Raw genomic sequence first — 14,625 nt, 5'->3', positions numbered from 1 at the left:
AAGGGAGTTTAGTACTTACCTCGGAGAGCTGGTCTGTCACTTCTGCCATGTAAGCTTCATTTTTGCCAGTCACTTTCTCACTTCCTGCAGTTTCGATGGTCACTAAATTGGCCTGTTCGAATACTTCCTCAACATGCAGATTCCAGTTGTACTCCCCGTCTTGTCTGGATATCATCGCCCTATTCTCACTACTTCCACCACTCTGTTGTGTAGACCTGTTCTGACTAGGTTCTACACGTTCATTTGTGCACTCCTTCGCAAAGTGTCCATTTTGTTGACAGTTATAACATCGCACCTTTGACTTGTCAAAACCTGGTCTTTCACCAACAAACTTTCTACCTGTCTTCTTCATAAACCTCTTAACTCTTCTCACAATCATCGCCATCTGCCACTGCAGATCCATCTCTTCCAGATCATCAGCATCGATCTGATCATAGTCTTCGTCCAAAGTTGCAGGATCAACAATCTTACCTTTAATGTAATTTTCACACGAAGCAATGAAAGATGCATAGAGAGCAAACTGCTATTCGGCAGATTTAACACTCATGGGCATCTTAGAGTAGTTGTTGTTAGGAACACTTGAGGAAAAACTACCCTTGGTTGCTTGAGGTTTAGAAGTATTTGATCCACCAGCTACAAAACACACATCACCATTCATGTTGAGAGATACATGACCTTCATGTGTTGAGTTAGCGCCCGAGTCTCCTTTTGAGTAGTAAACAGATGATTCAGACTTCGAACTTGAACTTGTATTAACTTTTGCACCATACATTCCCGGATCTTGAACCTGATCAGTTGGTGTCTCTTTTCGAACCATGTTAAGTTCAAGCGTTCGTAGTTTGTTGACCGCTGTTTCCAAGTCATAGTCGGCAAACTCTTTATCTTCTCTCATCAAAACAGTGTACATCTCCCATTTCGGTGGGAGAGCATCAAGAAGCTTTTTCACGATCTCATCTTCTTTGTAAGCAATGGAATAATTGCTGAGTTCGGTCATCAGATGATAATATCTCGTGATGATATCATAAAGTGATTCATTCTTCAAGTACTTGAACACCGAGAATTGGGTTTTAAGTAGTTTAATCTTTGATGCACGAATCCCCACATTACCCTCAAATCGGTTTTCAAGCGCTTCCCAAAGTTCTCTAGCAGTTTTATACTTCCTGAAGGTGTGAAGAATCTCTTGTGGAAGAGCCATTGTTATTGCTGCATGAGCTTTGCTTTCAGCCTCATACATTTTCTTTTATTCCTCTTCCATCTTGTTGTATTTCTTAATCTGATCACGACCCTCATACTCAGCAGTTGGTGGAATGTATCCATCTTGAATGCATACCCACATCTTAGCATCTTGGTATTTGACATATTGTTCAAACCGATCCTTCCACGCCACGAAATTGGTTCCCTTAAGCATCTTCGGTGCCTTAGTAGCTGAACCCGCTTCCACTTCCATCTTCACCAGTTCCGTAATGTTTATAGAAGTCATCTTTCACGAAACACAAAGAAACCCGAAAAATAAAAATTTTATTCTTAACAGTACTGTAGGCGAAGTTGAAGTTAACTTCGCTTAAGTCTGAACTTCGCTTGAATTTGTAACTTCGCTCTCTTTTCTAAATTCGCCTGATTTGGCGAAGTTGTGGATAAGTTCGCTTAAGTTAAGCGAACTTGTGAGGTAGGCGAAGTTGTGGGTAACTTCGCTTGAGATAAGCGAACTTGTGTGGAAGGCGAAGTTGTGGATAACTTCGCTTAACCTTATATCTTCGTCTAAACCCTACAAACAGTAGCGGCAACTTCGCCTGATGAACACGATGATTTTGCAGGTTTGATTTCTGGATTTTGCGAGGTATGCGAAGGTGTTATGGGTTGTTTTTGATGGTGGGAGGTGAGTAGGACACAAAAACTCGGTAAACTCGTCCCGCGAATAGTCGAACAGAATGATTTCTACACCCGCGTGATAATCCCGAACCACACAATCACGAGAAAAAGCTCTGATACCAATTGTAGGTTCCCAGCCGGATCTACACGGAATATCTCGTTCTACGTAGGTGCGGAATCCCTACGTAAGACGTTACGGGCGTAGAAGACGATACGAGTTAACACGATCAAACACACGTTACAATAAACAAAGACACGTTGTATTGCAACCGAAAACACGTGATATCAATCACAAACACTGGACAACTCGTTACAACTCGATCAATGAATGAATTCAAACCTAGCCGTAACCTAGACTTATAACAGACGACAACTTCGCCTAGCATGTTTAGGCGAAGTTGTTCCTAACTTCGCTTGTTCCACAAGTTCGCCTATATCAGCGAACTTGTGAGAACTTCGCTTACATCCAAAACACAAATCCAACTAACTCGATTACAGACACTAGACACTGAACTACTGACATCATGTACCAACAAAGAAAACACTCATATTGATTTGAAATCACGTCTTATCGCAAACCGACAAAAAGATGGAAGAACTTAAAACCTACCAACAACATCTGAAGTTGTAGCATTAATTGTGGGAGACATTTCTGACTCCCTTCAGCCTTGTGATGTTCTTGTAACTACTATGGGCGGGAAAATTATACCTATAAGTGAACTACATCCCTCATATGTCCCTTTTCAATATCCAATCATATTTATCCACGGTGAAGATGGCTACCGAGTTGACATATATCATAGAGGTGTTAGCGAGGGTGATGGCAGCAAACGTCCTTTTACTACAATGAGGGAATGGTTCGCCTTTAGGATTCAAGATAGGCTCAGTCGGTTCTCAATTCTTTTAAACTCAAGGAGGTTGTTACAACAGTTTTTAGTTGGCGCGTATACGATGATTGAAAGCGAAAGGCTTTTTATATACGCAGTAAACAAACAAAACTAAGATCATCAACATATGAGAACCTCATGAATCTAAGAGATCAGGGAACATCCAGTGTTTCAAAAGTGGGACGTACCGTGATATTGCCTTCATCGTTTACAGGAGGTGCTCGGTATATAACTCAAAACTACCTGGATGCTATGACACTTTGCAAATGGTTTGGATACACTGATTTTTTTCTAACAATAACGTGCAATCCAAAGTGGCCCGAAGTGACAAGATTTCTCAAAGACACCACTCTAAAATCAAAAGATAGGCCTGACATCTTGTACAGATTGTTTAAAATCAAGCTTGATGCACTGTTAAAAGACTTGAAAGATAAAAAGGTCCTCGACAAAGTACAAGCAGGTATGAATACTTTAAATATGTGTCTTTCATCGTATTTTATAATATATGATTATTAATGTTTTGATAAAAACCTATAGCTTAAACCTATTAATGCTTTTACTTATAAATAAAACTTTTCATGCAGTTGTTTATACAATCGAATTTCAAAAGCGTGGTTTGCCCCATGCCCATATGTGCTTATTTATGCATGCCGATCATAGGCTTCCCGATGTAGAACACGCTGATCCTTTTATTTCTGTGGAGATACCTGATAAGAATGAAGACCCTGAATTATATAACCTTGTAAGTGAATTGATGATTCACGGTCCATGTGGTGCCCACAATCCTACCTGCTCGTGCATGTTTGACAACAAATGTTCAAAAAATATTCCAAAGAGCTTTCGTGATTCCACATCTGTCGATTCACAAGGTTATCCCCTGTATAGAAGACGCGATTCGGGTCAGTATGTTCAAAAAGGAGACATCAGCTAGATAATAGAAGTGTGGTCCCCTACAACAAGTACCTATTAAAAAGATATCAGGCACACATTAATGTTGAATGGTGCAATCAGGCGGCATCTATAAAGTATTTGTTTAGATACATCAACAAAGGACCGGATCGAGCTACTGTTTTTTTTTTCAAATAACGACACACACGCAGGTGCCGAGCAGTGAGAAGTCGACGAGATAAAACAATTTTATGACTGTCGGTATTTATCTACTTTTGAGGCCGCATGGCGTATTTTCGGATATGATGTTCATTACAGAATGCCTTCTGTTACCCTACTGCCTTTCCATCTTCCAGGACAAGAACATGTAGTTTATGGTGTGGACGATGATCTTGATAATGTCTTAGACAAAGCTGAAAGTGTCTCCTCTTCCATGTTTAATGGTTGGATGGAGTGCAACATAGATCATGCTAAAGCGCGTAAATTGATGTATGTTGAATTCCCTACTGAATTTGTTTGGCATCTAAATACTCGTTGTTGGGAACCAAGGAAGTCGGGATTTTCCATAGGTAGAATTCATGCTGCGTCTCCTGCTGCTGGAGAAGCGTACTTCTTACGAATTCTTTTGAACAGAGTTAAAGGTCCTAAATCCTTTGAAGAAATTCACACTGTTAACGGTCGTGTTTAACCTTCGTTTAGAGACGATCAGGAATACATTGAGGCAATTGAAGAGGCAAGCCATTCATCGTTGGGTCACGCACTGCGCACGTTGTTCGCTACAATCTTGTCAACTGATAGCCTTTCTAGACCAGATCATGTCTAGATAAATACTTGGAAATGGCTTTCTGATGACATTCTGTACAACCAACGACGTCTTTTAAAGTCGCCAGGTATCAGTGTATTTCAAGTGAGATTTACAATCTGTATATTTATATATATAGTCAATAATATTACCATATTTTTTTTCAACTTTCACAGAGTTATCGCTAACTGAAGATCAAATCAAGCAACTCACTCTATTTGAGATTGAAAAAATCTTGCTGCGCAACAACTCAAGCTTAAGAAAATATACGACCATGCCTTTTCCTGACAACGAGTACATATCTATTGCATCTAATAGTTTGATTCACGAAGAGTTGTCATACGATCAAAACTTTCTAAAAGTAGAGTTCCAAACTCTATTTGATTCAATTACTCATGAGCAGAAAAATATTTTTGATCGTATAATGATGGCTGTTGAGCAGAATAAAGGGGGTGTGCTCTTCGTATATGGTTATGGTGGAACAGGGAAAACGTACTTATGGAAGACCTTGTCAACTGCCATAAGATCAAAAGGCGAAATCGTCCTAACTGTTGCTTCAAGTGGAATTGCTTCGTTATTGTTAACCGGAGGTCGCACAACACATTCCAGGTTTCATATTCCTATAAATCTGAACGAGGATTCTACTTGCTACATGGATCCAGGCATAGACGAGGCACAATTATTAGAAAAAATCAAATTAATAATCTGGGACGAAGCTCCAATGGCTCACAAACATGGCTTCCAGGCTCTTGACAGGTCTTTAAAAGATGTCTTATCTTCTAATTTGCAATTTGTCGGAAAAGTTGTTGTATTTGGTGGAGACTTTCGACAAATCCTACCTGTAGTTCAAAAGGGCACTAGACAACACATAGTAAACGCCTCTTTATGTTCTTCTTACATTTGGAGTGAATGCAGTGTCTTGAGATTAACAAAAAACCTAAGGTTAACTATGGGTAGGCCATCATCTGATGTTGAAGAAACCAAATTATTTGCAAATTGGCTTTTAGATATAGGTGAAGGTAATGTTGGAGGTCCTAATGATGGTGTTGCAACGATAGATATACTTGACGATCTACTTATAAAAGATTCTGTGGATCCTCTATCTAAACTTTTTGACTTTGTGTATCCTGATATTCTACAGAATTACGAGAAGCAACATTACTTTCAGGATAGAGCCATACTTGCACTAACAAACGAAATTGTTGATGAGATTAATGACAGTTTGCTCAAGTTTTTTCCAGGTGATGAAGTCGAGTACTTAAGTTCAGATACCATATGTAGTTCAGAATATATCAATGACACGGTTGATGCGGCTTTATACTCGTCTGAACTGCTTAATGGTCTAAGAATATCCGGACTACCAAACCACAAGCTTGTGCTAAAAGTTGGTGTTCCTGTTATGCTCCTTAGAAATCTTAACCAGAAAGAAGGCTTATGTAACGGTACTCGACTACAAATTATATCTTTGGGTACTCGTGTAGTTGAAGCAAAAATTATTTCTGGAACTAACATTGGACAAACAGTTTTGATCCATAGATCACCACTGACTCCAACTGACAAAAAAATAGCATACAAATTTCGAAGATGACAGTTTCCCCTTGCAGTATGTTTTGCGATGACCATAAACAAAAGCCAAGGTCAATCATTATCTAGGATTGGTTTGTACCTGAAAGGACCCGTGTTCTCACATGGACAGCTATACGTCGCCTTGTCAAGAGTTACAAGCAGGTTTGAGCTCAAGATTCTGATTCTTGATAAACAAGGTAATCTGACGAATACAACCATAAATGTAGTGTACAAGAAAATTTTTTCTTATTTGTAAACTCATTGCGTAATGTTTTTTCTTTGAAATTCCTGTAATTTTAATGAAAGTTGTAGTTGTATTAACAATATATGATAATTGTGTTATTGATTGTATGTTATTTAACATTTAAAATTGTTATTTTCAATAATTCCCCATATAATACATGGGTCTCAAACTAGTTTATATAATATAATAATATAATTCGCATATATTTAACAAATTTAGTGTTTTCGATATTGAACGCAATATTTGAGATTTAGTGTCATAATTTTGGTTTAAAGTAAAAAATTACTTAATAATATAATAATAGGTTGTTTTATAACTTACTGTTATAACTAATAGTTACCATAAACGAAAATTGAGTATAGGACTAATATACCCTTTTAGTTAATAATTTAGAAAATAAAAATGAAATTATGTTATTAATTGGAATTACTTCTCGCATTTCTCGTATTAATATCACTTCTCGCATAAACTTAAGCCTATATATATATAGGGGGCGGTTAACGTACGCTAATAGACTATCGTACATTAGGTACGCGATAATCCTGAACGTACAATTAAAAACGATTAAATTATTATAGACATTAATACGATACTATACGCCGGTTATCAAAAGGGTAATTCCATCCAAAACGTCCAATTATACTCCCCAAATCTAGTTTTCAATTCCCCAAATCTTTGTTCTGAAAATTCCCCCAAATCCGGCAATAAAAACCTAAACTCCCGTTCCAAATGGCGAGCAAAACCCCTATTACATAATTGTATTAAAACAAAACGTATTAAAACGTATTGATATAAATCAATTTTGATAAAACGTTTTGATATATATAATACGTTATGACGTCCCTGGATTTAGTATTTTTAGCTCTGGAAAAACTTCTTGCCCACCATGGTTTAAGCACACACTCTGCATGTGAGACCACATCATCTCTTTGGATTTTTTTGAAGTTTTTACTTATATAATACGTTTTGATATATGTAATACGTTTTGATATATCAGAACTGCATGTGAGACCACATCACTCTTTGAATTTTTTTGAAGTTTTAATTATAAAACGTTTTATCAAAACGTTTTAATAGAACGTTTTATAAAAAATATATAAGATCAATATTGGCATAGAACGTAATATGTTGGACGTTTTATCAATTTGGTGGCCCATATTGACATACACCCCAATAAGTCTAAATGGATTAATATTGATTCAATTAATTTGGTGGCCATATTTTGTGATTAAAAGTTTTGAACGTATTAATTTGGTGGCCAATAATAATCAAAACATTTTGAACGTTTTATCAAAACGTATTAAAAGAACGTTCTGTTAATACGTTTAAAATCTTAAACGTTCGATGTCAAAAACCCATAATTCAGAACTGAAAAATTGATCGATTGAAGCTTCAAATTGATGATTAATTGAATCGATTTCAAAGATTAACCGATCAATTGGTTTCAATTTCAATTTCAATTCAGCTAAACAACACTGTGATTTGCGTTTTCCCAATGAGTTCGTTGTCGACGGCGATGATGGTAACGAAGAGTGTTGATGGCGCCGGCAAGCGAAGGTGAAGGAGGTGTGCTGCTGTCGGTGAGGGGTGGTGGAGACGGATTGAGGGAGAGGGACGAACAGATTAGTGTAATTGTGATTTTAGGTTTTGAATATCTAGCTGTTGGAAGCGTCGCGTACGAAATGTATGATAAACCATTAGTGTATTATATCCTTTATATATATATATATATATATATATATATGGTGGGTTCTAGTAAAAACTCCTCTTAAAGAGAAAACTTAAAAACTCCTAAAAACTTTTAAAAAACGATTTTTAACTTTTAAAAAAAAATTTTTTGAAGTTTCTTTTTTTTCCATTATTCTTATATGTTGTTATTGGTTCAACAAAAAAACACTTGTCGGTAACATCGTCGGTATAGTGTGCATGTGTAATAGTGTGCATTGCATATATGCAAAAGTGTTTGTATTGCATAGAATACAACACTATTGCACATATTTGATACACACTATTATATATATGCAATATAAGACTAATACACACATCGAATACACATTAGTACGTATGTGTAATACAACATTAACGCACATGTGCACCACATCGAGTTTTATTTTATTATTATTATTTTTTCCATATAATACAACACTACTAAACATATACAATACACAAATATTGAATATATGCAATAAAACACTATTAAACTCAAAAATACATAGTAACACACATGTGTAATACAACGGTATCGCACAGTAATTCGTATGTGATGGGCGGTTTTGCTAGAATATGTAATAATGAAATCACTGTTTTAGTAAATGATGCAGAGAAAAGTAGTGACATCGATCCACAAGAAGCTCAGCAAACTCTTGAAATAGCGGAAGATGCTTTGAGAAAAGCTGAAGGAAAGAGACAAACAATTGAGGCAAATCTAGCAACCCATTTTCAAAATATCAAGTAGATGAATAAGAATCTTGAGAAAATCTTTCATTTGTCTATCATTATAGACAATCCCATCTATATTATCTATGGAATTAGAACCTGAACTCTATTTACGATTCAGTATTTCTATATCATCGGCTCTTCTTATTTCATTACAGCGGGTTTCTTTTATTTTTTTTAATTTTTTATATTTTTCGAGTGAAATATAAGAAAATATAAGAATAATGGCTAAAACAGAATATTGAAAATATTTTTTTATTTTTAATTAAAAATAATTCTTTAGGAGTTTTTAAGAGTTTTTTAGTTTTCTCTCTAAAGGTGAGTTTTCTCTTGATCCTCTCCCTATATATATATACATATATATAAATATACTAGATTTTATTTCCCGTATTACGGGGGATGTTTTACATTATTCATTTTTAATATATATATATATATATATATATATATATATATATATATTTGGATTTTAATTTTAGTTTTTGTAAGAAAGTTAATAATTAATATACCTGAGGTTTGATGATAAAATGGTTTCACAAATAAATGATATGTTATAATCCGGTTTAAAAGCTATCTGGGTTTGGTGATACCCATTACCCGTTTATTTTCTTTGTTATAAAATTGTTTCTTAATTATAAATAATATCTTTTTTTAAATAAAATAGGATATTAATTTTTACTATATCCCTATTTTATAGGATTTTCACATCAAATATTTGATGACATTAATTTTTAATATAATGAGATGTTATAACCCGTTTAAGAGTTATCTGAGTTTTGTGAGACCTTTACTTGTGAATTCGAGTCAAATGCGTGAGAAGCCTTCATTTACAAATAAAGCAATTTGATGGCTTGAAAGAATGGTTGTTTTATATTTTTTATTTTTTAATATTTATTTTTTGGATTTTAATTTTCTTTATTGTAAGAAAGTTAATAATATACTTAGGGTTTGATGATGAAAGGGTTTCATAAATAAATGATATGCTATAAACCGTTTAAAAGCTATCTGGATTTGGTGACCCAAGACCCGCTTATGTTTTTTACTATAAAATTGTTTATTAATTATAAATAATATTTTTTTTCTTTTTAAATTCGATATTAAATTTTATTATATCCCTTATAGGATTTTCATATCAAATAATTGGTAAGATTAATTTTTAATTTAATGAGATGTTATAACCCGTTTAAGAGCTATTTGGTTTTGGTAAGACCCATACCCATGAATTTGGGTTAAATCAGTGAGATGTCTCCATTTAAAAATCAAGCAATCTGGTGGCTTTCATAAAAGGGGGAGCGACCACATCGCGACACGTAGGATTTTAGGGTTTTCATTTATATATATATATAGCAAGATTAGAATAAGAAATTAACATTTTCTACGAAGTGTAGGAAGTAATTAGGACCATTGGATTAAATAAAACACAAAAGAGTATAATCGTCCATATATTTTTTTTATTATTTTTGGAATTAATATATTTAGTCGTAACTTCTATAATTATTGTTGTTATGTAACCTATTTTCACAGTGGCACAAATATGCACCTCCGTACCCACCGCCGTGATTTATATTCAGTCACTAGACAAGTCCGATGCGGTTTTCGCTAACTCCACCGAGCATACGAAGTGTAACCTCTATGACGTCATCCGCGCACTCAAAGACGTTCATTATGATGTTGGATTTAACGGCAACTCGGATGTTATTAATGGACGGCTATGTGTGTTTAGTGACTCGTCAATTTTTCGTGTTATAATGAGATTCGTTAGGTCCATTCGTGAGATTCCGTTCGCGAAACCGTTGCCTCGCCGCCGGCAGGAGCTCCGGCAAAATCCACCGTGTTTTGAAAACGAGAATTATGAATTGAGAATGAGAACATGTACCGGTGTGGCTGCCGAAGTTTTCGAAACTCGTCGGTGCCAGAGACGTCATGGGTGAAGCTGATGGACTAATCTACCAGGGACGTCATGGGTTCCAAGGCTTGGCAGTTATGTGATTACTATTATTATTATTATTATTATTATTATTATTATTATATTTTGAGTGGCATTTGATTGGTAAAGGAATAAAGATTAAAGATTCATCATGGCGAAGACGATTGTAGAGGCTGATTACGATACATATTAACCTGGTGATGGTGGCGGCGACGGAGGCAGTGGTGGTGACGGCAGAGGTGAATGAAACGTCGCCGGCTTAATATGCTATGCTTTAATATATTTTTTTGTAGTTAGAATTAATACTAATTATGTTTTAATTATTGGTGTGTTTTTGTTAAGTGTGTTTTTGTTATTGGTGTTGTTAGTGTTCTTGATGTTGTATTCTAAATATGGATTAATATTTGGTGTTGTGTTTTAAAACACACTGTAATACAGATTACGATGTGCTTTTGGTGTTGTAATTTAATTTTGTTTCCATATATAATACAACACACTAGACAATTATGCCCTTAGAGTGTTACAAAACAAGTATTAAAATAAAACACACCGCCTAAAAAACACACTTTCCATCTATACCATTAGATCACTAAATCTAACGCACCAGATTACTTCTTACATTTTTTAGATGCACTTCACTTCTTATTATAACTCCACCCTATATATATATATATATATATATATATATATATATATATATATATATATATATATGGTGTGGATTAATATTTGGTGTTGTGTTTTAAAACACACTGTAATACAGATTACGATGTGTTTTTGGTGTTGTAATTTAATTTTGTTTCCATATATAATACAACACACTAGACAATTATGCCCTTAGAGTGTTACAAAACAAGTATTAAAATAAAACACACCGCCTAAAAAACACACTTTCCATCTATACCATTAGATCACTAAATCTAACGCACCAGATTACTTCTTACATTTTTTAGATGCACTTCACTTCTTATTATAACTCCACCCTATATATATATATATATATATATATATATATATATATATATATATATTTGGTGTGGATTAATATTTGGTGTTGTGTTTTAAAACACACTGTAATACAGATTACGATGTGTTTTTGGTGTTGTAATTTAATTTTGTTTCCATATATAATACAACACACTAGACAATTATGCCCTTAGAGTGTTACAAAACAAGTATTAAAATAAAACACACCGTCTAAAAAACAAACTTTCCATCTATACCATTAGATCACTAAATCTAACGCACCAGATTACTTCTTACACTTTTTAGATGCACTTAACTTCTTATTATAACTCCACCCTATATATATATATATATATATATATATAAACAAAATCAAAAATTTAAAATGGGTCGAGTTTTCGGGTTTGAAAATTAAGGAATGTTACAACCATGGTTTGTTAAGGTTTCAAAAACAAATCAATTTGCTGTCAATTAGTTGTTGTTTTCCACAATTAAAGGGTTCATGATCTAAGAGTGATTTGGTATTACCAATTACATTGATTATGCCATGAATTATAGAACAAGAAAAGAGGGGGGGGGGGGTGAAGAGGTAGGTCCCAGCAGAGACCAGTTGGTCCCGCAAGACTCACCTTCAACAGGGTTGTCTGCGCAAAGGCCATCTGCTCCCGCAGGACCCACCATGCTCATAGAATCTTACGCGCAGTACGCAAGCTGTACACGCAGGGAAAGCCTCCCAATGGTGAAGTACCCCGCCTGTTCCCGCAGTTGCGGATACAAGCCATCAGGGAAGGCTACCCGCAGACAGCAGGGCTACACGTACAAGACTAGCTACTTCAGCAGTCACATGAAGGCATGAGCAAGGCGGGAACAATCCCGCCCAAATGAGCCAGTCTGATTCTGAAAGATCTTTTGTACCATACCTACCAAGGTATGGATAGGACAGACGATCTGACCAGAACAGCCCATGAGCCAATCACAGGGTGACAGCTCACCGACAACAGTGCGAGGAGGAGCACCCTCTAGTACTGTTTGTCACTATTAGCCGCTGCCTACTCACCAACCCTCACTGTGGAGCAGGCGCAGCCTACAGTTGGTGGAATAGTATTACTGTTGGCCGTAACCTATTCACCAACCAGCATGGCCTGCGTACAATCCACAGTCAGTGGGACGTGCATGGTCTACAGTTGGTGGAATAGTGCAGCCGACTTTATTACTGTTGGCTGTAACCTACCCACCAACCAGTATGGCCTGTGCGTAATCCACTGTTGGTTGAACAGGAATACTATTCAGCCGGCTGTACCTTCTAGAAAACCTACCTTCGGCTATAAATACTCCAATATCTTGGAATGGTAAGATCATCTACTATCTCGTATAACTTACTTGATAATTGCTCTAATAGTATTCATATACTTTTATATTCAAAGAGCAATATAGACTGATTCTCACGCCGGAGGGTGGTCACAAGGAGGAACCCCCCCCTTCTCAGTGACGAGCTTACGGTGTCTGTTTTGCAGGTTCCCTAAAGTACAACTTACTCTGCTGGACCTAACCTTCGTGGGAAACATTATCTAGCCCCCAGATTATCCATAATCTGCCCGGGGTCACTTAGTGTTTCTTCATTGGCGCCATCCGTGCATAAAGCTAGAACTACATCTTTCTCCAGTTTTTCAAAACTTCCAAGATGACTAGAGAAATTCCGGTAACCACAACCCCAGCCACTGGGGTTAACACCGGCAACACAATGTTTACAAACACTACCCCAGCCACCCAAGCTGGGGCAAGTGAAATACATTTTACGAACACTACCCCAGTCACTCATGTAGGGGCAAGTGGAGTAAATATTCCACTGGGATTCACTGATGCCCAGCTGGAAAAACGACCTCGAGCCCCTCGCCAAACACTTGATCAAGTGAAGGCATGGGCCGAGGCACGTCAAAGAGAATTTCAGGCTGAGTTGGACGAACGCTTGCGTTCAGTCCAACAAGCTGAGGAATTCGGTAGTACTCGCCAGCACCTAAACATGAGTAGTGAGCACGAGTACTCAGACGGCGAGGGGGAAGACTCCGACACCGACGCGAACCCTCGCCATAGGGCGAAAGGGAAGCGTAAGGAAACGGATCCCCAGCCAAAAAGGAACTTTGGGGAAGCATTCCAACCAGTCACGGAAAAAAGCTCTCGCGACTTCTCCAAGGCCTTTAGACCTACTGCTACAAACGCAGGAAGGTCAAAATTTGCAAGGGACATTGCAGAAGCAATCGCCCCGAGGAGTGCCAAACAAATGTCCAACGTTGGCACATACGATGGTCTATCCGACCCAGATGACCATCTGAACAGGTTCATTGCGGGGGCAACCGTCAGTAACTGGACGGAACCCACGTGGTGCTACATGTTCCAGATGACTCTGGTAGGAGCAGCCAGAGCATGGTTCGACCGTTTACCGGTCCACCACATTTATGACTGGGCAGACTTCCAGAACAAGTTCAGTCAACAGTTTAGTCAACAGAGGAAACACACTGAGGAGCAGTGGACGATCCTCAACTGTGTCAGAGAAGAGGATGAATCCTTACTAGACTTCATCACCCGCTTCAACTCCAAGAAGGTGAGTCTGGGCAACATCAGTGAAGACCTCGTTCGCGCCGCTTTCATTCAGGGCGCTGAATACCCAGAACTCATCCGCACTCTGACGGGTAAAGACGGTATGCCATCCACGTGGGATGCCATAATGACGGCAGCCAAGCGCTTTGCCGAAACAGAGAAACAGCTGGGAAGAGATCTCCCCCACAATACAAACCTCTACACGCAGAGGACAAGGGAGAATAATGTAAGAACCGCCCGGCTAAACAAAAAGAGGCGGCAAGGTATTGCCGTCGGTGGTGAGAAGAAAGGGAGACAGGGGAAAAAATTTGGATAATTTTTGCAATATAGTCCCTGATTTTAGGTGATGGGTATACAAGTGGGTAAAAGTTTGGTTATGGGTTGTTTTTGCACATATCTCATAGATAATTATTAATTAAGTTAAAAATAAAAGAAATAAATATAC

General features: G+C 37.0%; 1 protein-coding gene across 1 annotated transcript; it reads left to right on the top strand.

Annotated features, from left to right (window-relative positions):
• Nucleotides 1-2,894: 2,894 nt before the first annotated feature.
• Nucleotides 2,895-4,332, top strand: LOC143616712 (uncharacterized). The gene is made up of 3 exons (XM_077089465.1): nt 2,895-3,216; nt 3,341-3,498; nt 3,925-4,332. The coding sequence occupies exons 1-3, from the start codon at nt 2,895-2,897 to the stop codon at nt 4,330-4,332; spliced, it is 888 nt and encodes a 295-aa protein (XP_076945580.1).
• The last annotated feature ends 10,293 nt before the right edge of the window (nt 4,333-14,625 follow it).

The sequence above is a fragment of the Bidens hawaiensis genome, unplaced genomic scaffold (assembly GCF_021521415.1).
Source record: "Bidens hawaiensis isolate Kalapana, Puna unplaced genomic scaffold, B.hawaiensis_p1.1 tig00048977_1, whole genome shotgun sequence".
Classification (NCBI taxonomy): domain Eukaryota; kingdom Viridiplantae; phylum Streptophyta; class Magnoliopsida; order Asterales; family Asteraceae; genus Bidens; species Bidens hawaiensis.
The sequence above is the reverse complement of the archived record's forward strand: the minus strand, read 5'-3'. Positions and strand labels throughout refer to the sequence as shown.